Raw genomic sequence first — 22,146 nt, 5'->3', positions numbered from 1 at the left:
CCCTCCCTCCACAACCCACCTCCTCCCTCCCTCCCTCCCTCCACAACCCACCTCCTCCCTCCCTCCCTCCCTCCACAACCCACCTCCTCCCTCCCTCCCTCCACAACCCACCTCCTCCCTCCACAACCCACCTCCACAACCACCTCCTCCTCCAACCACCTCCACAACCCACCTCTCACTCCCTCCATCCCTCCACAACCCACCTCCTCCCTCCCTCCCTCCACAACCCACCTCCTCCCTCCCTCCCTCCACAACCCACCTCCTCCCTCCCTCCCCCTCCCCTCCCTCCACAACCCACCTCCTCCCTCCCTCCCTCCACAACCATTCTCATTCTCTCACATTGTCTCATCTACAAATGTATTGTTTACCAAGTGACATTAACATGAACTAGTATTTTCCTCGTTATCTTAATCATTTAAATGTAGTCTTTATGAGTAACTTATGGAATAAACCATGTTCTATATGGTTCTATATGGATGGATGGAAATGTCCATGTTTTAATGTATAGGGTTCGACTGAGGTGCCAACTGAAGTGGAATATATAGCAAGGCCTTGATTCAAAATGTATTAACAATCACGATGATGGATAGATTGTTATTGTCTTCTATTAGCTGACTTTCCTCTCTGTGACTGATGGCCTAACTGATGGTGTGGGTTAAGAATAATACAACCGTGATTATCATAGAGGCAGTCTAACTTTGGCCTTGTTTTTAATTCTGGACATTAATTCAGTCTTGTTATAGATGCACTGAGCCATTTGGACAAAGCAGAAATATCTGACCGATGTGCAATAGGCTGATTTCTTGTTGTGAATCATTTCTAGTGTTAATGCTAATGTTTTTGCTATGCTATTGTATCTCACAATTTCAGATAGAACACATTTTATACCAATGTACATAAGATGGCATTTTTACATATGTATTAAACTTGATGAAATCATGAATGGGTACGTTTTGGCCATTTGGATGGTATTTTTACCAAGGGCATTTCAGTTTCCATTACAACCCTGTGAAGTCCCAAACTAAGACTTGGGTTCCCTGCTTCCTAGCCCTTGATTATGACTCTCCATTACACAGAAGTCATTGGATGAAGGCATCTTCTCAATGGGGTTTCTGCTTAGTACTTCCAATTACAAAGGGTGCACTGTTGTACAAATGGTGGTCTTCTGAAGGAGCACATTTCCTGGTGACGGATGCACACTTTTCACTCCGTTATAGTGACTTTGACTGTACTTGATGTAGTGTACAGTACTTTAGACTCAGGCTCTTTTCCCTCCTGTGACTTCCATTATGAACAGCTGCACCATTGGTTGCTGAGAATGCACAAATATGCACAAAAAACTTCACGAAACACAGCCCTTATTTTAAGTGTTTGTAAAATCCCCTATGGGGAAAATGAATGGTGGAAAAACAACTGGAACCATTTCCCTGTTTGACTGCTGTTTTGGCTTCCAGAGCCACTTCACCTTTAAACAGAACATGTAAGGTGGACTACAAGGAGTAACGACAGGCTCCTTTAGTTCATTACTGGGCTAATTATCTAGTTAATTCTACACTTATCTACCTCTTCTTCAAAGAGTGTAGATGGTTTAGTTATAACAGAGGAAATAAATGACACCGAGCAGGCATGGGAAGAGGAAATTTCCATTTGTGAGAGTAATTCATTTGTGTGTGAAATTTGGGGCGGTAAAACTGAACGTAAAATTCAAGTCATGGCAATCGCCTACATGTGCAAATAATTGATTGCTCTAATTGGGAGACATTGTCAAATATAATTCTAAACTTTTACATTCATTTATTTAAATTGATACTGGCGTCTATATTGCTCCCCTGCCAGCCCACGATCCAAGTGCCTCTTTATAAATGCCTGGCCATTAATGTTGCGGCAGAGGCTGATAAATTGATGTGGTGGTCTAATCGATATATCCTCAGAGACCGATGTTGTTGTGAATGCTGTGTGACACAAGTGGAGTCCTATTCACTGCGTATCAATGTGGTGCGCTTTTAATATCTAAACCTTATTTTTCTGATAATAATCGTATAATCTAACAAATGTTTTAGATAATTTTTTTACGGTGACAACTCGCCACAGGTGCATTGCGATTTGCATGCATTCATGACAGAACCGTGTTTATTTTTCCTTGTCTTGTGCAACATGTACAATATCATATACCTTGGGAAATTGTGTTTATTTTTCTACAGTTGTGAAGTGACCACATAGTATGGTCTTTGTCTTTCCAATGACATTCCAGCCATGTAGTATATTTTGTCGTCTTGTATCCTTATGAGAGGAGAGGGGAAACGATTAAGAAAGGCATCCCTTGCAGTAGTAAGATTCTAATATTGTCACAAAGGTCAGCTGACATGTTGCCTCCTGTAAATTTAGCGCACACTGATGCAGGAGATAGATTTAATGGGCAATGGTTGGCAGGCACCCCCCTCCTAAAGACGCAGGGATACTGAGAGAGGAGAGAGCTGGGTGTTGAGGAAGAGGGCAGTAGGCAAGAGAGAGTTAGAGAGAGTGAGAGTGGAGTCGTTTTGCTGTGGCTCCTCAGTAAACCCAAGTTAGAGACAGACAGGGCATTGTATTGACAGCAGCATGATCCTTATCACATTTGGACTCTATCTTCCACTATTGTTTTGTTATGTCTTGTCTCAGTCCTCTTTCCTGGACAATAGTCTCTCATTCCCAGCAGGTAAGAGAGCCAGCCGTGTGTGTGTGTGTGTGTGTGTGTACATGCGCATACTCATGCGTGTGTGTGTGTGTGTGTTTATATGTGTGTGTGTGTTATATATGTGTGTGTGTGTGTGTGTGTGTGTGTGTTTATATGTGTGTGTGTGTTTTATGTGTGTGTGTGTTTATATATATACTTGTGGTTATGTGTGTGTGTGTGTGTGTGTGTGTTTGTGTTTATATGTGTGTGTGTGTTTATATGTATGTGTGTGTGTGTGTGTGTGTGTGTGTGTGTGTGTGCGTGCGTGCGTGCGTGCAGGAATATGTCATGCACGGTTTTGACAAGCTGCAGTCCGACCCTGGGTAAACCCCATGTCATGTCTTATCCTGATTGTCTTTGCACTTTGAAGAACTGTGTGTTCCTGTGTATTTTCCCTTAATTTCTGGAATATGAAATGCTGTCAGAATGGAAATGTCTCTATAAATAGCGTCTGTCGACAGTTCCTGACAGGGAGGCGGGCATATGGTGCTTCAGATGTGTATTCAGCCAGAGCCAGGAGCAGCTCTCTCCAGTGTGGATGACTACACGTATCATGTTACAGCTCCCACTCTGAATATTCTGCTGTTCTTATTGGATTCTAGTTATTATGTGTTAGATTTGTAGAGCTATTTTACTTGTTTTTGTATATCTATGTAGATACCAGTTCTAGCTTCTAGTATTGTCAATAACCTACCAGACTGTACAGTCGTGGCCAAAAGTTTTGAGAATAACACAAATATTAATTTCCACAAAGTTTGCTGCTTCAGTGTCTTTAGATATTTTTGTCAGATGTTACTATGGAATACTGAAGTATAATTACAAGCATTTCATAAGTGTCAAAGGCGTTTATTGACAATTACATGAAGTTGATGCAAAGAGTCAATATTTGCAGTGTTGACCCTTCTTTTTCAAGACCTCTGCAATCCGCCCTGGCATGCAGTCAATTAACTTCAGGGCCACATCCTGACTGATGGCAGCCCATTCTTGCATAATCAATGCTTGGAGTTTGTCAGAATTTCTGGGTTGTTTGTTTGTCCACCCGCCTCTTGAGGATTGACCACAAGTTCTCAATGGGATTAAGGTCTGGGGAGTTTCCTGGCCATGGACCCAAAATATCGATGTTTTGTTCCCCGAGCCACTTAGTTATCAGGTTTGCCTTATGGCATGGTGCCCCATCATGCTAGAAAGGCATTGTTCGTCACCAAACTGTTCCTGGATGGTTGGGAGAAGTTGTTCTCAGAGGATGTGTTGGTACCATTCTTTATTCATGGCTGTGTTCTTAGGCAAATTTGTGAGTGAGCCCACTCCCTTGGCTGAGAAGCAACCCCACACATGAATGGTCTCGGGATGCTTTACTGTTGGCATGACACAGGACTGATGTTAGCGCTCACCTTATCTTCTCCAGACAAGCTTTTTTCTGGATGCCCCAAACAATTGGAAAGGGGATTCATCAGAGAAAATGAATTTACCCCAGTCCTCAGCAGTCCAATCCCTGTACCTTATGCAGAATATCAGTCTGTCCCTAATGTTTTTCCTGGAGAGAAGTGGCTTCTCTGCTGCACTTCTTGACACCAGGCCATCCTCCAAAAATCTTTGCCTCACTGTGCGTGCAGATGCACTCACACCTGCCTGCTGCCATTCCTGAGCAAGCTCTGTACTGGTGGTGCCCCGATCCCGCAGCTGAATCAACTTTAGGAGACGGTCCTGGTGCTTGCTGGACTTTCTTGGGCTCCCTGAAGCCTTCTTCACAACAATTGAACCGCTCTCCTTGAAGTTCTTGATGATACGATAAATGGTTGATTTAGGTGCAATCTTACTGGCAGCAATATCCTTGCCTGTGAAGCCCTTTTTGTGCAAAGCAATGATGACGGCACGTGTTTCCTTGCAGGTAACCATGATTGACAGAGGAAGAGCAATGATTCCAAGCACCACCCTCCCTTTGAAGCTTCCAGTCTGTTATTCGAACTCAATCAGCATGACAGAGTGATCTGCAGCCTTGTCCTCATCAACACTCACACCTGTGTTAAAGAGAGAATCACTGACATGATGTCAGCTGGTCCTTTTGTGGCAAGGCTGAAATGCAGTGGAAATGTTTTTGAGTGCTTCAGGTCATTTGAATGGCAAAGAGGGACTTTGCAATTAATTGCAATTCATCTGATCACTCTTCATAACATTCTGGAGTATATGCAAATTGCCATTATACAAACTGAGGCAGCAGACTTTGTGAAAATTAATATTTGTGTCATTCTCAAAACATTTGGCCACAGCTGTACATTTGGATACATTTACAGATCACTTTCAGTTCAGCTGATGTTTGTTGTGAAGGGGAGGATCTGCTGATTGAGTGGATTTTAACTTGGAAGCTGCAACACCACTTCTTTGCCAATGCCCCTATGCAGGAGCTTTTCCTTCATGGCTTGTTAGTGAGGTGTTGTCTGGTCTCTGCCTCTGCAGGATGCAGTAACATACAGATTCTTATACACACCTTACCATCCACTCTGATGCAGTTAGAAATAAGCCAACATTGAGTTTTCTTTAAGCCCCTTCAACTAGTTTTGACACTGACTCTATTCATTTAATTTCCCACTGATGTCAACATGACAAACAAATGAAATATGTCTATTACAAGGACATCCTCTGCAGGGGCGGTGTGTGTTTATTTCCCATGTGACTGACTTACCGTACTGTCCACTACTTTCCTCAGCTCTCCAACAACAACCTGCCCTGGACCAGCAGAGGACATTCAACCCCTGCTGTTTACTGAGTCCACCCCCGCCCCCCCTGTTCCCCCCTCCTCCCTCACTGTGGCACCGCAGTGGTCATGTGAGTCCAAAGTCATGTGACTTGCCCATGTGACAAGTGTATGATTGTTGATTTGTCCTTGGGTGCTGTCCAAACCTCACTCCCTGGCTACGTTCCAAATGGCACCCTATTCCCTATTTAGCGTACTACATTTGATAGGGCTGTGGTCAAAAGTAGTGGACTATAAAGTATAGGGAACAGCGTGTCATTTCTGACTTAGCCTCCCTCTTGCCCTCCTCCGCCACTGACTAAGAGCAGTAGGGATTTCTGATGATAGAGTAGGTATGATGATAGAGTAGGTGTGTGCAGGAAGCAATGGATTAACTGGTCTCCCACGAGTGCTGACTGCAGATCAGGGTTGATGAGGGGATACGACCTTAGAGGGTCCTCTTAGAGATACAAGTCTGTCTGTTAGAGGGTCCTCTTAGAGATACAAGTCTGTCTGTTAGAGGGTCCTCTTAGAGATACAAGTCTGTCTGTTAGAGGGTCCTCTTAGAGATACAAGTCTGTCTGTTAGAGGGTCCTCTTAGAGATACAAGTCTGTCTGTTAGAGGGTCCTCTTAGAGATACAACTCTGTCTGTTAGAGGGTCCTCTTAGAGATACAACTCTGTCTGTTAGAGGGTCCTCTTAGAGCTGATGACTGAATGGAAGAGTGTTTTTGTCTGATTGGTTTAGAATGAGGAGTCCAGTAAGGGGGGTAATCACAGAGAAGATCCAGATACAGGGACGGAGGTGAAAGGTCCCAGCTGTGTCCCAGGCCCCCCTGGCCCCAACGGACCCCCCGGTCCTCAGGTAGGTAAACCTATCCACCCCCAACTGTCTTCTGTTAACGTTGTCATCCCACTGGCTTCATCAATTCAATATATATCTTTTTTAAGCCAGATAATGGCCAATACAGTTATAATATGGTTATAATGCAAATATTTGGAAGAGTATTTAATCAGGGTTTATCAGGTGGAGACCACAGTTAGTTACCTGAGCTTCCTTACTTGTCAGTAATGGTGGTATACAGGTGTTGGGGGGTTGGCTAAGTCCTCTATAGGCCTCTAGCAGCTCTTTACCATCTGAGACCCGTGTGAGATCCTTCTCCTCCCTTCCTCTTGTACCTCTAGAGCTGGGGACAGGGACGAGGATTACATGGAGCTCTGCAACACAGCAGCCCATTAATGCTCCACATTTAGACACGACACAAATAGCCTTTTTCCACTGGCTGCCACTACTCTCCGTCCCTCCACACACCATTCTTAGAAACAAACCAAACAGCCCAGTCTGCTTGGAAAGATATATTGAGTGGAGGGAGTCAATTCCTGTATCGTCAATTCCTGTATTGCTGTGTGGAGGGTGGTGGTGGTGGTGTTGCTGTGTGGAGGGTGGTGGTGGTGGTGGTGTTGCTGTGTGGAGGGTGGTGGTGGTGGTGGTGTTGCTGTGTGGAGGGGGGGTGGTGGTGGTGGTGTTGCTGTGTGGAGGGGGGTGGTGGTGGTGGTGTTGCTGTGTGGAGGGGGGTGGTGGTGGTGGTGTTGCTGTGTGGAGGGGGGTGGTGGTGTTGCTGTGTGGAGGGGGGGTGGTGGTGTTGCTGTGTGGAGGGTGGTGGTGGTGGTGGTGTTGCTGTGTGGAGGGTGGTGGTGGTGGTGGTGTTGCTGTGTGGAGGGTGGTGGTGGTGGTGGTGGTGTTGCTGTGTGGAGGGTGGTGGTGGTGGTGGTGGTGTTGCTGTGTGGAGGGTGGTGGTGGTGGTGGTGGTGTTGCTGTGTGGAGGGTGGTGGTGGTGGTGGTGGTGTTGCTGTGTGGAGGGTGGTGGTGGTGGTGGTGGTGTTGCTGTGTGGAGGGTGGTGGTGGTGGTGGTGGTGTTGCTGTGTGGAGGGTGGTGGTGGTGGTGGTGCTGTGTGGAGGGTGGTGGTGGTGGTGCTGTGTGGAGGGTGGTGGTGGTGTTGCCGTGCGGAGGGTGGGAGGGTGGTGGTGGTGTTGCCGTGCGGAGGGTGGGTTGGGGATGGTGTTGCTGTGCGGAGGGTGGTGGTGTTGCCGTGCGGAGGGTGGGTGGGTGGTGGTGTTGCCGTGCGGAGGGTGGTGGTGTTGCCGTGTGGAGGGTGGGTGGGTGGTGGTGTTGCCGTGTGGAGGGTGGGTGGGTGGTGTTGCCGTGTGGAGGGTGGTGGTGTTGCCGTGTGGAGGGTGGGTGGGTGGTGGTGTTGCCGTGTGGAGGGTGGTGGTGTTGCCGTGTGGAGGGTGGTGGTGTTGCCGTGTGGAGGGTGGGTGGGTGGTGGTGTTGCCATGTGGAGGGTGGTGGTGTTGCTGTGGGGAGGGTGGGTTGGTGGTGGTGTTGCTGTGTGGAGGGTGGTGGTGTTGCTGTGCGGAGGGTGGGTGGTGGTGTTGCTGTGCGGAGGGTGGTGGTGTTGTGGTGGGTGGTGGGTGGTGGTGTTGTGGAGGGTTGTGGTGGGTGGTGGTGTTGCTGTGTGGAGGGTGGTGGTGTGGTGGTGTTGCTGTGCGGAGGGTGGTGGTGTTGCCGTGTGGATGGTGGGTTGGTGATGTTGCCGTGTGGAGGGTGGTGGTGTTGCCGTGTGGAGGGTGGTGGTGTTGCCATGTGGAGGGTGGTGGTGTTGCTGTGTGGAGGGTGGGTGGGTGGTGGTGTTGCTGTGTGGAGGGTGGTGGTGTTGTGGTGGTTTTGCTGTGTGGTGGGTGGTGGTGTTGCTGTGTGGAGGGTGGTGGTGTTGTGGTGGTGTTGCTGTGTGGTGGGTGGTGGTGTTGTGGTGGGTGGTGGTGTTGCTGTGTGGAGGGTGGTGGTGTTGTGGTGGTGTTGTGGTGGGTGGTGGTGTTGCTGTGTGGAGGGTGGTGGTGTTTTGGTGGGTGGTGGTGTTGTGGTGGGTGGTGGTGTTGCTGTGTGGAGGGTGGTGGTGTTGTGGTGGTGTTGCTGTGTGGTGGGTGGTGGTGTTGTGGTGGGTGGTGGTGTTGCTGTGTGGAGGGTGGGTGGTGGTGTTGTGGTGGGTGGTGGTGTTGCTGTGTGGTGGGTGGTGGTGTTGTGGTGGGTGGTGGTGTTGCTGTGTGGAGGGTGGGAGGGTGGTGGTGTTGCTGTGTGGAGGGTGGGAGGGTGGTGGTGTTGCTGTGTGGTGGGTGGTGGTGTTGCTGTGTGGAGGGTGGGAGGGTGGTGGTGTTGCTGTGTGGAGGGTGGGAGGGTGGTGGTGTTGCTGTGTGGTGAGTGGTGGTGTTGCTATGTGGTGGGTGGTGATGTTGCTGTGTGGAGGGTGGGAGGGTGGTGGTGTTGCTGTGTGGTGGGTGGTGGTGTTGCTGTGTGGTGAGTGGTGGTGTTGCTGTGTGGTGGGTGGTGATGTTGCTGTGTGGAAGGTGGTGGTGTTGTAATGCAGACGATCCTATAGTAATTCCAGAGTCCTATAAATGGCCACTTGCCTAGATGGCACCCTGTCACGGAGAGGAGAACATGATTGGTAGACTCTTCAGATTTGTCTTTCACATCCGTATTCATACACAATTTAGCCTATACAGTATGGCACCGGAGTTAGCTGACTGCAAAGGAAGCTAACAACAAACACATTTGGTGTCAGTATGGATCCTGTACCTGCTCATTGAAATGACATTGTGAAGGGAAATAATATTTAGAATATTACTGGGATTGTAAATAATCAGTCGATGGCATGAAGACAGAAAAAGCCCATGTTCTGATTGGTTAGATATCTGATTATTGTTGACCTTCTACAGGGTCCAGCTGGGCTACCAGGTCTGAAGGGACCAAAAGGTGAAAAGGTAAGTGTCATTTATGAATAGTTTTTTATAAACAGTTGAATGATTGAAAACTGCCATTATACGAAGCGGAAAGGCCTTGTATGAAAAAGCAGCAGTTATATCTCTCTCTCTCTCTTTGTCTCTCTTTGTCTCTCTTTGTCTCTCTTTGTCTCTCTGTGTCTCTCTTTGTCTCTCTGTGTCTCTCTGTGTCTCTCTGTGTCTCTCTCTGTCTCTCTCTGTCTCTCTCTCTCCCCACCTCCATCCAACGATCTTGTTGCCAGGGAGAACTGGGACGACCTGGACAAAAGGTGAGAGCACCCGTTGATCATTCTATTAGCTCTGCTAAGTGGATTTGCTGAAAAATGCGATCCAGTCCCTCCTCAGTCTGTCTGGTGGGCTGTAACTCACGTCCCCGCCGCCCGCCTGTCTGCCCGCTGCCTGCTTATGAGCATTATGAAATTCAGAGAAAGACAAGCAGCACAACCTTGACACGATGCCAGGACAGCTAGGATACAGAGAGAGAAAGACAAGCAGCACAACCTGGACACGATGCCAGGACAGCTAGGAAACAGAGAGAGAAAGACAAGCAGCACAACCTGGACACGATGCCAGGACAGCTAGGATACAGAGAGAGAAAGACAAGCAGCACAACCTGGACACGATGCCAGGACAGCTAGGAAACAGAGAGAGAAAGACAAGCAGCACAACCTGGACACGATGCCAGGACAGCTAGGATACAGAGAGAGAAAGACGAGCAGCACAACCTGGACACGATGCCAGGACAGCTAGGAAATAGAGAGAGAAAGACAAGCAGCACAACCTGGACACGATGCCAGGACAGCTAGGACACAGAGAGAGAAAGACAAGCAGCACAACCTGGACACGATGCCAGGACAGCTAGGACACAGAGAGAGAAAGACAAGCAGCACAACCTGGACACGATGCCAGGACAGCTAGGATACAGAGAGAGAAAGACAAGCAGCACAACCTGGACACGATGCCAGGACAGCTAGGAAATAGAGAGAGAAAGACAAGCAGCACAACCTGGACACGATGCCAGGACAGCTAGGACACAGAGAGAGAAAGACAAGCAGCACAACCTGGACACGATGCCAGGACAGCTAGGACACAGAGAGAGAAAGACAAGCAGCACAACCTGGACACGATGCCAGGACAGCTAGGAAATAGAGAGAGAAAGACAAGCAGCACAACCTGGACACGATGCCAGGACAGCTAGGACACAGAGAGAGATAGAAGATGGATAGAATCATTCTGCTGAGTTGGAGAGGAGAGTGGATGAACCTCCCATCCCGTCCCATGTCTCCTCTAACAGATGGGGAACTTATGGTCACCCTGTTAGCTCCTGAAACCTATCCAGCTTCACCCTTCCTGTTCAGGAGGGTGCAGCGTTACAGCACCTTCACATAGAGATGTATTGCATAGAAAATAGATCATTGTCGGAGGGACAGGAGAGGAGTGAGACCTGTCAGAAGAGTAGTGTGGTCCTAATCAATTGGTGTCTGCAGTTATGTATTAAAACAGTTCCGTTGGGGAGCTTCACACTGCGTCCCAAATGGCACCCTATCCAGGGCCCATGGTCAAAAGTAGTGCACTATATAGAGAATAGGGTTCCATTTGGGACGTGTCCTCAGTCACTGCCCTGCTCTGTCTGAGCTGCAGGGCTGGCTGTGTACAGCAGCAGCATTGCAGTGCAATTTAGCTTTGTGCTCGAGCCAGACCATAAATCATTTTATTTCCCACAAGCAGAGGGCCGTCCTGTTCTATATATACGGCCTATCATTTAATTAAAGAGGACAGAGTGACAGACCTTGTTAAAGTCCTCTCTCTCCACATGGTGGACCAGGGTAAAAACAGAACACAGGTTGTCATGTCAACATCCCGACTGGCTTATGGAATTCTCTGTAACTATTCAGAACAATCATGTTTGTAACTCCTGCTGTATGTTACTTCTATGATATTACACATGGAAATATTATACTGTACACTACACAGCTTACATGGATAGCTGCTGATTCATTCAATAATGCTTTTGTTTTTTAAATGATGCTAGGTCAGCTGGTAATTTTGTATATATGGCAGTCTTCATGCCCTGTGTTTTCTAGTCAGTTCAGAACTTCTGGTCTGGTTAAAGTAGTGTTCTAACGGTTCTGATATGGCTCAGCTATTCCCAGACATACCCTATGTACCGTACACATGAGGCTGCTGAGGGGAGGACCGTAGAAACCATGGAAACCATGTGTTTGATGTATTTGATACCATTCCACAATGTCCGCTCCAACCATTACCATGAGTCCGTCCTCCCCAATTGAGGTGCCACCAACCTCCTGTGGTACTGTGTGATAACTGTAAAAATCTGCTAAATCAGGCATTCCCAAAGTGGAGGTTCTGCAGGGAGTCTGCGGCATGATTCTTATTTTTTTAACAACAATAATAATACATTAATTTATCAAATGTTTTTAAATTAATATTGCTAGCAACAACCGATTAAACACATTTTGCACAAGGGATCTGTGAAAAGTGTTTAGACTAGAGGGTACAATACAATGTATTATTCAACCACAATTTCTATTAAACCTCAGACGCACAGCCTGGGACTGGGAGGTTCATCTGTACATAGGTATCCACAGTTCTCCATCAATTATACATTTCTTTATCTAAATCCTTCTTGTATTCCCCAAAATGTTGTTTTGAACATAATGGCACTGTAATTTATGCCTAAAACTGCAACATTTTGCCAGTCTCCTTGGCAAAATGGGTAGAACTAATTTGGTCACCTATTTTAGTTTTAATCTTAGACCTAGATTTAATCAGATCAAGTGTTAACAGGCGATAGCCGACACCTGCATAGCTGATGTTTTGGCGGTGTCAGAGGTGTAACTCTGTTCGAGCTGTCACATCGGTGAGAGGCAGCTGCTCATGTGGTCATTTTCACCAAGCCACATCCATTCCACTTGTCAGAAGTTCAGAATGAGAAAGTGTAGGCCATATAGAAACAACACTCAAACAATATAATAAGGATTTACACTGAGTGGACAAAACATTACGGAAAAACATGCTCTTTCCATAACCTCTACAGGATTGGTGGGTCCCCCTCGGGAAGGTTGAGCTAACGTAGGCTAATGCGATTAGCATGAGGTTGTAAGTAACAAGAACATTTCGAAGGACATATACATATCTGATATTGGCAGAAAGCTTTAAATTGTTGTTAATCTAACTGCACTGTCCAATTTACAGTAGCTATTACAGTGAAAGAATACCATGCTATTGTTTGAAGAGTGTTCTTTCCATAACATAGACTGACCAGGTGAATCCAGGTGAAAGTTATGATCCCGTATTGATGTAATTTGTTAAATCCACTTCAGTCAGTGTAGATGAAGGGGAGGAAACAGGTTAAAGAAGGATTTTTAAGCCTTGAGACAATTGGGACATGGATTGTGTATGTGTGCCATTCAGAGGGTGAATGGACAAGACAGAAGATTTAAGTGCCTTTGAACGGGGTATGGTAGTAGGTGCCAGGCGCACCAGTTTGTGTCAAGAACTGCAATGCTGCTGGGTTTTTCACACTCAGTTTCCTGTGTGTATCAAGAATGGTCCACCACCCCAAAGGACATCCAGCAACTTGCCACAACTGTGGGAAGCATTGGAGTCAACATGGGCCAGCATCCCTGTGGAACGCTTTCGACACCTTGTAGACTCCATGCCCCGACGAATTGAGGCTGTTCTGTTACAGTTATCGTTTTTTCCCTCAGGGCGTCTCATTATCATAGCTTTTGTCAGAAAAAATAAGTTGTCAAGTATTTTTTGTGATAGTTATTGTTGACTAAATTTACACTGGTACTAGAATTGCAAGAAATTAGCTTTAAAATGGCAAAATAGCCTCTATGCCCAAAGGCAAAATGTGTAGAATTACAAGTAATGAGCTTTTCTTCTCTGACGCTAAGAGGGGGGCCTTTAAATATGTATTTCCCAGGGCCCAAGACTTGAAGTCATACTAAAATTGCTTGTATGCTATTTATAGTCCACTCTGAAGTAGGACTTGTGTTCTGATATTATGAGAACTCCCTGATGAATTTGCTATCACAAAAGGGGTCCCCCACACAAAAACTATTTGGGAACCCTGTGCTAAAGAAATTATGTTGTGGCCCATCAGGGTCGGACTGGGCCTCCAGGTCTCCCAGGGCGCCAGGGACCAGCCGGGTGGCCAGGACCAAATGGGCCCAAGGTGAGTAAGTCCTATTTCATGGTGCCCATATGTCAATATGATATTATACCGTACCATAGTATGGTGGAAAAAAATGATAGAACACAAATTATGCAAGAAGATAAGATGGCATGTGTGTTCCTGTACCTACAGGTGTTAGATCTTAATTTGACCAGTTTCGTGGCAAGAGTAAAATAATCTTGCAGCAGGAGGATTTGATTATTTAAAAAAGGGATCATTTCTAATGAGAAAGGACTGTAGTTTTGATAGGCCACAGCAGGCTATATATTAGGAGTGAGATCTAGTAAGAGAAAGAGAACTGTGTGTTTTCAGTGAATTTATGTAAATCATGAGGCTCATTTGAATTTCCTACGGTGCAGGAAAATTCTCTGCGACAACAGAGTGATCAAATTAAGATACCACGTCTGTATGATATTATTGTGTGTGTGTGTGTGTGTGTGTGTGCGTGCGTGCGTGTGGCAGGGGGAGAAGGGAGATGGTGGATTGATGGGAATACCTGGAGCAAGAGGACCTCTTGGACCTAAGGTCTGTGAACCTTCATCTTTCACCGAGAAAATTGTCTGATTTCAACCATAATGTTATTCATAATTTCTATACTTCAGACCTCTGATCTTCCTTCTTAGGGTTTACCTGGATACAAAGGAGAAAAGGTGGGTGATTACTTCAAATGTTTTTGACTGCTTTCTTTTATTCTATTACATTACAAAACATATTTTAGTTCCTCTGGGTTGGTTCAACAACATGTGTGTTTTCAGTGTATCTGCCTGATCAGGTCTCCTGTTTATGGATGTTTTGTTTACAGTTGCTTTGTCTCCTGTCTGTCTCATCAGGGTGCCCGTGGTGACCGTAGTGAGAGCGGGATGAAGGGAGACAAGGGCACAATGGGCTTTCCTGGAATGCTTGGACAGAAAGTGAGACATACATCTTGTAATCTCTTGATCTAGACATTATCTGATGTTTATCAGCTGCTAGGGTTGATCTGGAGGAAGGGGAGGAGGAGGAGGAGGAGGAGGAGCAGGAGCAGGAGGAGGAGGTCAATGTAGGGTGACATGTAGTGGAGGTTCATTGAACAACAGGATAAAACCAGAATCAACTGGCCCTCCATAATAACTCAAGAACACAATTCTAAATTTGACCACAGTTATTTATATGACGTACCGGCATATGTTGTTGTTGATGGAGTGCTGTGGTTTATGTCCTCAGGGTGAAATGGGTCCAAAGGGAGAACCTGGAATCTCAGGCAATAGAGGACCGACGGGCAGACCAGGGAAGAGGGGCAAACAGGTGAGAGAGATATCTTATTATTAAACAGGTGAGAGATATACTTTATTAGTAAACAGGTGAGAGATATACTTTATTATTAAACAGGTGAGAGATATACTTTATTAGCAAACAGGTGAGAGATATACTTTATTAGTAAACAGGTGAGAGATATACTGCATCCTACTGCTGGCTTGCTTCTGAAGCTAAGCAGGGTTGGTCCTGGTCAGTCCCTAGATTGGAGACCAGTTGCTGCTGGAAGTGGTGTTGGAGGGCCAGTAGGAGTCACTCTTTCCTCTGGTCTAAAATAATATCCCAGGGCAGTGATTGGGGACATGTGCTGTCTTTCGGGTGGGACGTTAATCAGGTGTCCTGACTCTCTGTGGTCACTAAAGATCCCATGGCACTTATTGTTAGAGTAGGGGTGTTAACCCTGGTGTCCTGGCTAAATTCCCAATCTGGCCCTCATACCATCACGGTCACCTAATCATCCCAAGCTTACTATTGGCTCATTCACCCCCACTCCCCTGTAACTATTCCCCAGGTCATTGCTGTAAATGAGAATGTGTTCTCAGTCAACTTACCTGGTTAAATAACGATAAATAAATAAATAAATAAATACTTGATTAGTAAACAGGTGAGAGATATACTTGATTATTAAACAGGTGAGAGATATACAGCATTAAACAGGTGAGAGAGATGCTGTATTAAACAGGTGAGAGCGATGCTGTATTAAACAGGTGAGAGCGATGCTGTATTAAACAGGTGAGAGAGATGCTGTATTAAACAGGTGAGAGATATGCTGTATTAAACAGGTGAGAGATGTGCTATATTAAATAGATGAGAGATGTGCTATATTAAATAGATGAGAGATGTGCTGTATTAAACAGGTGAGAGATGTGCTGTATTAAACAGGTGAGAGATGTGCTGTATTAAACAGGTGAGAGATGTACTGTATTAAACAGGTGAGAGATGTACTGTATTAGGATCTTAATGATATAATATCATATGCTGTTAGAAGCTGTGATTAAAAAAGGTCTGCCGATCTTTTTATTACCTTTATTTAACTAGGTAGGTCAGTTAAGAACAAATTCTTATTTTCAATGACGGCCTAGAAATAATGGGTTAACTGCCTTGTTCAGGGGCCGAACAACAGATTTTGACCTTGTCAGCTCGGAGATTTGATTTAGCAACCTTTCGATTACTAGTCCAACGCTCTAACCACTAGGCTACCTGCCGCCCTCTTTGAGCAACATACTGTAACTTCAAATCACTATGATGTGGTGACATGTTTTGACCACTGAAGGTTTACCATATGTTTGTCTGTCGATGTTTTTACATGTGGTGTTTTTACATGTGGTGTTTTTCTTGTCTGATTAAACAGGGAGGGAAGGGTGACAATGGGATTATCGGCCCTCTAGGTCCAGCAGGTCCTCAGGGGCCCCCAGGCCACCCTGGTCCCCCAGGTCTCCCAGCCTCAGGTAAGGACTCCACCTCCATCAGCTCTCCCATCTGAGCTTCGCTTCTTTAGAGGATGCTGTAGGGCTAGGGAGTGGGGCTAGGCTAACATGCTATATGTTGCCAGTCTGTGTATATGCAGGCTGAGTGTATAGCTGGATGAATTCTAGGGAGAACATCGAGTCAGATTTAGAGTGATTGGTATGTTCTTTGTTGGAGGCGCTGCCCATTTTCTGGACTCTGAAGGCTAGTTTCTCAGACCTAGATTATTAAACCTTGTCCTGTAATTAAAAGAAAGGCCCAATGGTCAATCTCACTGGAAAGTATATTTTGAGATTTAATATCGTGCCCTGTCAGTGTGAGAAGCTTCAGGGATAGGTGTGAGAAGCTTCAGGGATAGGTGTGAGAAGCTTCGGGGATAGGTGTGAGAAGCTTCAGGGATAGGTGTGAGAAGCTTCAGGGATAGGTGTGAGAAGCTTCAGGGATAGGTGTGAGAAGCTTCAGGGATAGGTGTGAGAAGCTTCAGGGATAGGTGTGAGAAGCTTCAGGGATAGGTGTGAGAAGCTTAAGGTATGGGTCTGAGAAGCTTAAGGGATGGGTGTGAGAAGCTTCAGGGATGGGTGTGAGAAGCTTCAGGCAGGCAACCTCCCGTGTCAGCATCAGCGAAAGGAAGCAGACATTAAAACACAGCAGGAGGTAACACCAGAGAGCATATTTAGCTTCAGAGGAACCTGATCACCCCCCCCTCTCTCCCCCTCCTGAGGTGAAACAGATACCATGAGGGGGGTGGGGTGGCGGGGGGGACTGGGATGGGACGGATGCTAAAGCCATGACATCATGTTCTTAAAACAAATTCATAGTGGGCCAAGAAGCTCCTTACATATTTACAAACATTATGTCACCATGTAATTAAACTGTAACAGCCAGTGTCTTGTTCAGGTGTCTACGCAAATTAAGTTGATTGCTTTACCAACTTGATAGATAGACGAGGGGGCCAGGATAGTGCATTTCATCAGAGGTATTTATAACATATAGTCCCTGTGACCTCGCTCATGGCTGTCTTTGAATGTGGTACTCTGTGAAATAGAGATGGTGTCATGTGTACATCACTTTTTGTACATATGCCTACATTGATAATATATGATCTAAATGTTTATTTCTTGTTCAGGACTCTACGTGATTGGAACGAAAGGTGAGAGGGGGCTACCAGGTCTTCCTGGACCTTGCAGCTGTAACTCCATTAGTGTCAAGAGTCCACAGTTTGATGAACATAGTTCCAGGAGCGACTACGCCAAAGTGCCAGCGGTGAGCACGCAACACAAGTAACACATGATCAACATTTATTGCGAATCATAAACTTGCCTCAGGTAAGGCACTTAATAGGCCAAATTAGTCTTTGTGTTTCACCCAGAATGTGTCTTTTGTTGTTTCTCGTACAGATATTTGTGGTAAACAATCAAGAAGAACTAGATCGTCTTCACACGGACAATGCCCTAGCCTTCCGGAAAGATCAGAGATCGCTTTACTTCAAAGACACCAACGGATGGCTGCCCATTCAGGTACCTCACTTGATACACTATCTTCTAAATGGGATATGTCTAAGTGCTTACAGTATTGCCTGGCAAGGTTCATCTTTAAGTACAGTTTTATATCATTTTCTTAGTTTTAGTTTCTAATCTCTGTAAAAGACTTCTTTCTTCCAGCTGACGCCGTTCCAGTCTACGGAGAATGCTCCGGAACAGGAGGGTTACTGTGGCGACGGGATCGTTCAGATTCCCAACGGGGAGGAATGTGACGACGGGAATAGGATTGTCACCGACGGCTGCGTCAGTAAGTCACGTTATCAGAGTGGATGAACCAGATTCGTGGTTTGGTTCTGCTGATGGTTTCGTTTGTTGAAGCCTGGTGTTGTCGGTTCGATTACCGCATGGGAAGTTGATTTGGATAAATTAACTTGTTAAATGATAATGCTATTGATGACATACAGAAGCACCGGTCTGATTTGGATGGCTATTGATCTCTGTCTCTCTGTGTCTGTCTCTCTCTGTGTGTCTCTGTTTTTCTCCCCCTTTGTTTCTCTCTCCATCTCTTCCTCCTCAGAGTGTAAACATGCTTACTGTGGAGATGGTTATCGCTACGACGGTGCTGAGGAATGTGATGGAAAGGACTTTGGCTATCAGACATGCAACTCATATCTCCCAGGGTTAGTAGGCTTACTGGCTTGATCCATTCTTGTCTGCTTTCCAAATCTTACTGTATGTAACTTCATAACTTTGTGTTCCCGATGAAGCAGTAACTGTCTGCTTTTGTCATGGTTAGTTGACAGAGGGTTCTATTTCTCCTTGATTGCCAGGTCTTATGGTCGTCTCAGATGCACTCCTTACTGTGTCATTGACTCTACAAACTGCAAGTATTTCACATGAGGAGCAACCTGGACACAGCAGCGGGATCCTTCTTGTCTTGTTTGCTTTGGTACTAAACAGGATGACGGTAATGCAAAAAAAAAAGATCAACAACAACACTGCAAACAAGAGACTCAAAAAGGAAGTGTTGACAAACTGGACTAAACCTGACAAAATAACTAAAACTACACCCACTAACTCTGTTGTATCGCTGCTGAAGCCATGTAGCTACCGAGGAGGGGGGCCGGGGCCAGTAAAACGCTCCCTCATCCATTAGCACTGGACAATTTCACTTTGTCTTAAATAAAACTCAACCCAAGACTGAAGAGGTTCTGCCCACCTGATAGGACCAGCCGCTGAACGAGAGGCGGTCAAATGAGAGACAGCCAGAAAGTGACAGACAGCCAATGGGAAAGCTCTGAGTAAGTGAGAGACTCGTGGGTGGAGCCGGAAGCCATATTTACCTCGACGTAGCACTGTTAATGAAAAGAGAACCAGGTCTGAACAATCAGAAGCAGGGTGCTGTGTATTTTACTGCAACGTCAATGACGTCATGTACTGTATTATTTGCATGAGGCTGAGATTGCTGTGAGACCATGGCTACAGATGTCACTACCTAGGCATTTAACCAATCACAATACTTACTATCGTTGTCATGAGCTTCGTACTGTGTATATATAGTAGGTATACGTCTCCAATTGCACGTAGGGAGTATATTGTATGTCATAATTTTACTAATCAGGACAGGAGGGGCATGTTATAATGATACAGTATTCAGGAGGATTCTGAGAGCCTTGGTCAGTCTGTACTGAAGAGGCAGATCTAAACCCTTGGTCAGTCTGTACTGAAGAGGCAGATCTTAACCCTTGGTCAGTCTGTACTGAAGAGGCAGATCTTAACCCTTGGTCAGTCTGTACTGAAGAGGCAGATCTTAAGCCTTGGTCAGTCTGTACTGAAGAGGCAGATCTAAAGCCTTGGTCAGTCTGTTCTGAAGAGGCAGATCTTAACCCTTGGTCAGTCTGTACTGAAGAGGCAGATCTTAACCCTTGGTCAGTCTGTACTGAAGAGGCAGATCTAAAGCCTTGGTCAGTCTGTACTGAAGAGGCAGATCTTAAGCCTTGGCCAGTCTGTACTGAAGAGGCAGATCTAAAGCCTTGGTCAGTCTGTACTGAAGAGGCAGATCTTAAGCCTTGGTCAGTCTGTACTGAAGAGGCAGATCTTAAGCCTTGGTCAGTCTGTATTGAAGAGGCAGATCTAAAGCCTTGGTCAGTCTGTACTGAAGAGGCAGATCTTAAGCCTTGGTCAGTCTGTACTGAAGAGGCAGATCTTAAGCCTTGGCCAGTCTGTACTGAAGAGGCAGATCTAAAGCCTTGGTCAGTCTGTATTGAAGAGGCAGATCTAAAGCCTTGGTCAGTCTGTACTGAAGAGGCAGATCTTAAGCCTTGGTCAGTCTGTTCTGAAGAGGCAGATCTAATGCCTTGGTCAGTCTGTTCTGAAGAGGCAGATCTTAACCCTTGGTCAGTCTGTACTGAAGAGGCAGATCTAAAGCCTTGGCCAGTCTGTACTGAAGAGGCAGATCTAAAGCCTTTGTCAGATCCTCTTCAGAAGAACAGTAAAGCTATGTACTGTACAGTAGTAGCATTAAGCCAAGATGGCCTCCTGTGGAAATAGCAGCCAAGCTGATAGACCGGGAACCCTCACCTTCTGGTAGAACTGAATAGTGGTCTTGTCCCAAATGACACCATATTCCCTATGTAGTGCACTTATTTGGACTAGAGTCCTATGGGCCCTGGTTAAAACTAGTGCACTATATAGGGGATAGTGTGCCATTTGGACAGCCAGGCCGGTGCGCTCTATTAGCTTTTGATGGCACTGTACTGTAGTTAAAGAGGGCCGTTCAGAATCTGGACATTGTGGTCAAGGTCAGCTTTGCTTTAGTTTAGATTGACATTTCCACGATTTAACTCAGGAACCACTAACATAATGTAGCTTGCGGTTTTCAGAGAAATCCTCCCTCATATCCACTGTAGAACACAGATGAGACCACCGAGTCTGTGCTGCACACTGACTGTTACACTATCCCTCTCCTCACTCAGTAGTGCTTACTGTACACGTTGATAACTCATGCCATCAGTCCTCCAGGTAAAGAGGAGGACCTCAGTGAACTACTGTCTGCAGGGAGATATGACACGTGAAGGCTGGCAAACTGTTATTATTACTGCTACATGTTCTTAAATCATTTCCTCATTGCAGAACAGGAAGCGTTTTTAGCTGCTATTTGGTAGGAAGTGAATTCCGATAGTTAGGGTGGGAAACCTTATGACAGTCTACGGTGCATCAGTTAGAAAGCTCTGGACATCTTTCTGTCTCGTATTTATAGCAGTACTCCTCTTGATACCTCCAGCCTGCCTGCTTAAATAACTGGAGCAGAACTACTGCACCACTCAGTGGAGAACTGAACACTATAGTTGTAGTCTGCATTACTTCCTGTATTCCCTTAGTAGTTTAAGAGAACGTTTCAGGATAAGCTGTTCTTTACCACAAGCTATTGGTCGCCGTGCCAACGGAGGCCGACCTTTAACCTCACCCACACTTAGGAAAATATTGATGCTCATGTAAAAGTGGATGTATGAAAATATGTAATTTCAAGACTGTTCTAAATGTTATATCTGCATGTTAGTGGTACTGTAACTTACAAGTTTAAAATGCAACCAATTTGCCAAAGGAGGCTGTGAATGAAGCCTACATGCTGTAAGTAAATATTAGTCAACTCTCGACAAGGTATATGCTTTTAAAGAAATATTGATGGTTCTTGTTAATGTAACTGTATAACTGTAATGACTGAATATTACATCAACTTTTATATGACAGGTATAACTGTATTATCCATTGCACTGTGTATAAACACATTTAAATATCCATTTGTTTGGCTAATATGAGTGTACTGTTTGCTGTAGGTACACTGGTAGCATGTGGTAACATTACACAATGCTTGGTGGTGGTGAATGCGCTCGCATATCAGGATTTCAGAACTCCTCTGATTTCAGAATTCAGACATGTTTGACACAGACGTGCATTATTGAGAACAAAATAAAGATGAGAAAATGGAAGCTGTTGACTGTTACAAGCTATTTATTCAGCCAAGGAACTCACATCAAATGTTCAAATAAAAAAAAGATTGGTTGCATACACATTTTTGACCAGAGTCAATACTCTCTAGTTAGTGTCAGGGCATCTGGTTGGTCTGACATGGGGCTGGGAGTCAGGGGTTTGTCAGCATCCCCGAGTAGAGGAGTCTCCTCAGTCGTTGACAGTGATTGGATGGTTGGTGTGTGGTGGGGAGCAGACTGACAGTTACGGACATTCTGTTGACGTTCTCTCAGGAAGGAAGAGAACACACTGCACAGCAGTGGACCTGCATCAAGCAGAGGAAAGACGCTGTCAGCAGGCAGCTGCTGACAAAGTGCTGAGTCTGTCTGTACTATTTCATGTATTGGCAGGGCATAAATATCCTCAGAGAGACGGAGTCTTGAATTGAACA

General features: G+C 45.6%; 1 protein-coding gene across 2 annotated transcripts; it reads left to right on the top strand.

The window, feature by feature from the left end:
* Positions 1-2,334: 2,334 nt before the first annotated feature.
* LOC115187760 (acetylcholinesterase collagenic tail peptide) lies at positions 2,335-21,718 on the top strand. 2 transcript variants are annotated; one of them, XM_029746787.1, is made up of 16 exons: positions 2,335-2,695; positions 5,418-5,536; positions 6,192-6,308; positions 9,219-9,263; positions 9,524-9,550; positions 13,414-13,485; positions 13,948-14,010; positions 14,109-14,135; positions 14,316-14,396; positions 14,689-14,769; positions 16,130-16,226; positions 17,372-17,508; positions 17,643-17,762; positions 17,907-18,033; positions 18,304-18,406; positions 18,557-21,718. In XM_029746787.1, the coding sequence occupies exons 1-16, from the start codon at positions 2,599-2,601 to the stop codon at positions 18,624-18,626; spliced, it is 1,383 nt and encodes a 460-aa protein (XP_029602647.1). In that variant the 5' UTR covers positions 2,335-2,598; the 3' UTR covers positions 18,627-21,718. The 2 variants fall into 2 exon arrangements, with proteins under 2 accessions (XP_029602647.1, XP_029602646.1); XM_029746786.1 differs by having other exon boundaries at positions 2,339-2,695; positions 17,892-18,033.
* The last annotated feature ends 428 nt before the right edge of the window (positions 21,719-22,146 follow it).

This window comes from Salmo trutta, unplaced genomic scaffold (assembly GCF_901001165.1).
Source record: "Salmo trutta unplaced genomic scaffold, fSalTru1.1, whole genome shotgun sequence".
Classification (NCBI taxonomy): domain Eukaryota; kingdom Metazoa; phylum Chordata; class Actinopteri; order Salmoniformes; family Salmonidae; genus Salmo; species Salmo trutta.
The sequence above is the reverse complement of the archived record's forward strand: the minus strand, read 5'-3'. Positions and strand labels throughout refer to the sequence as shown.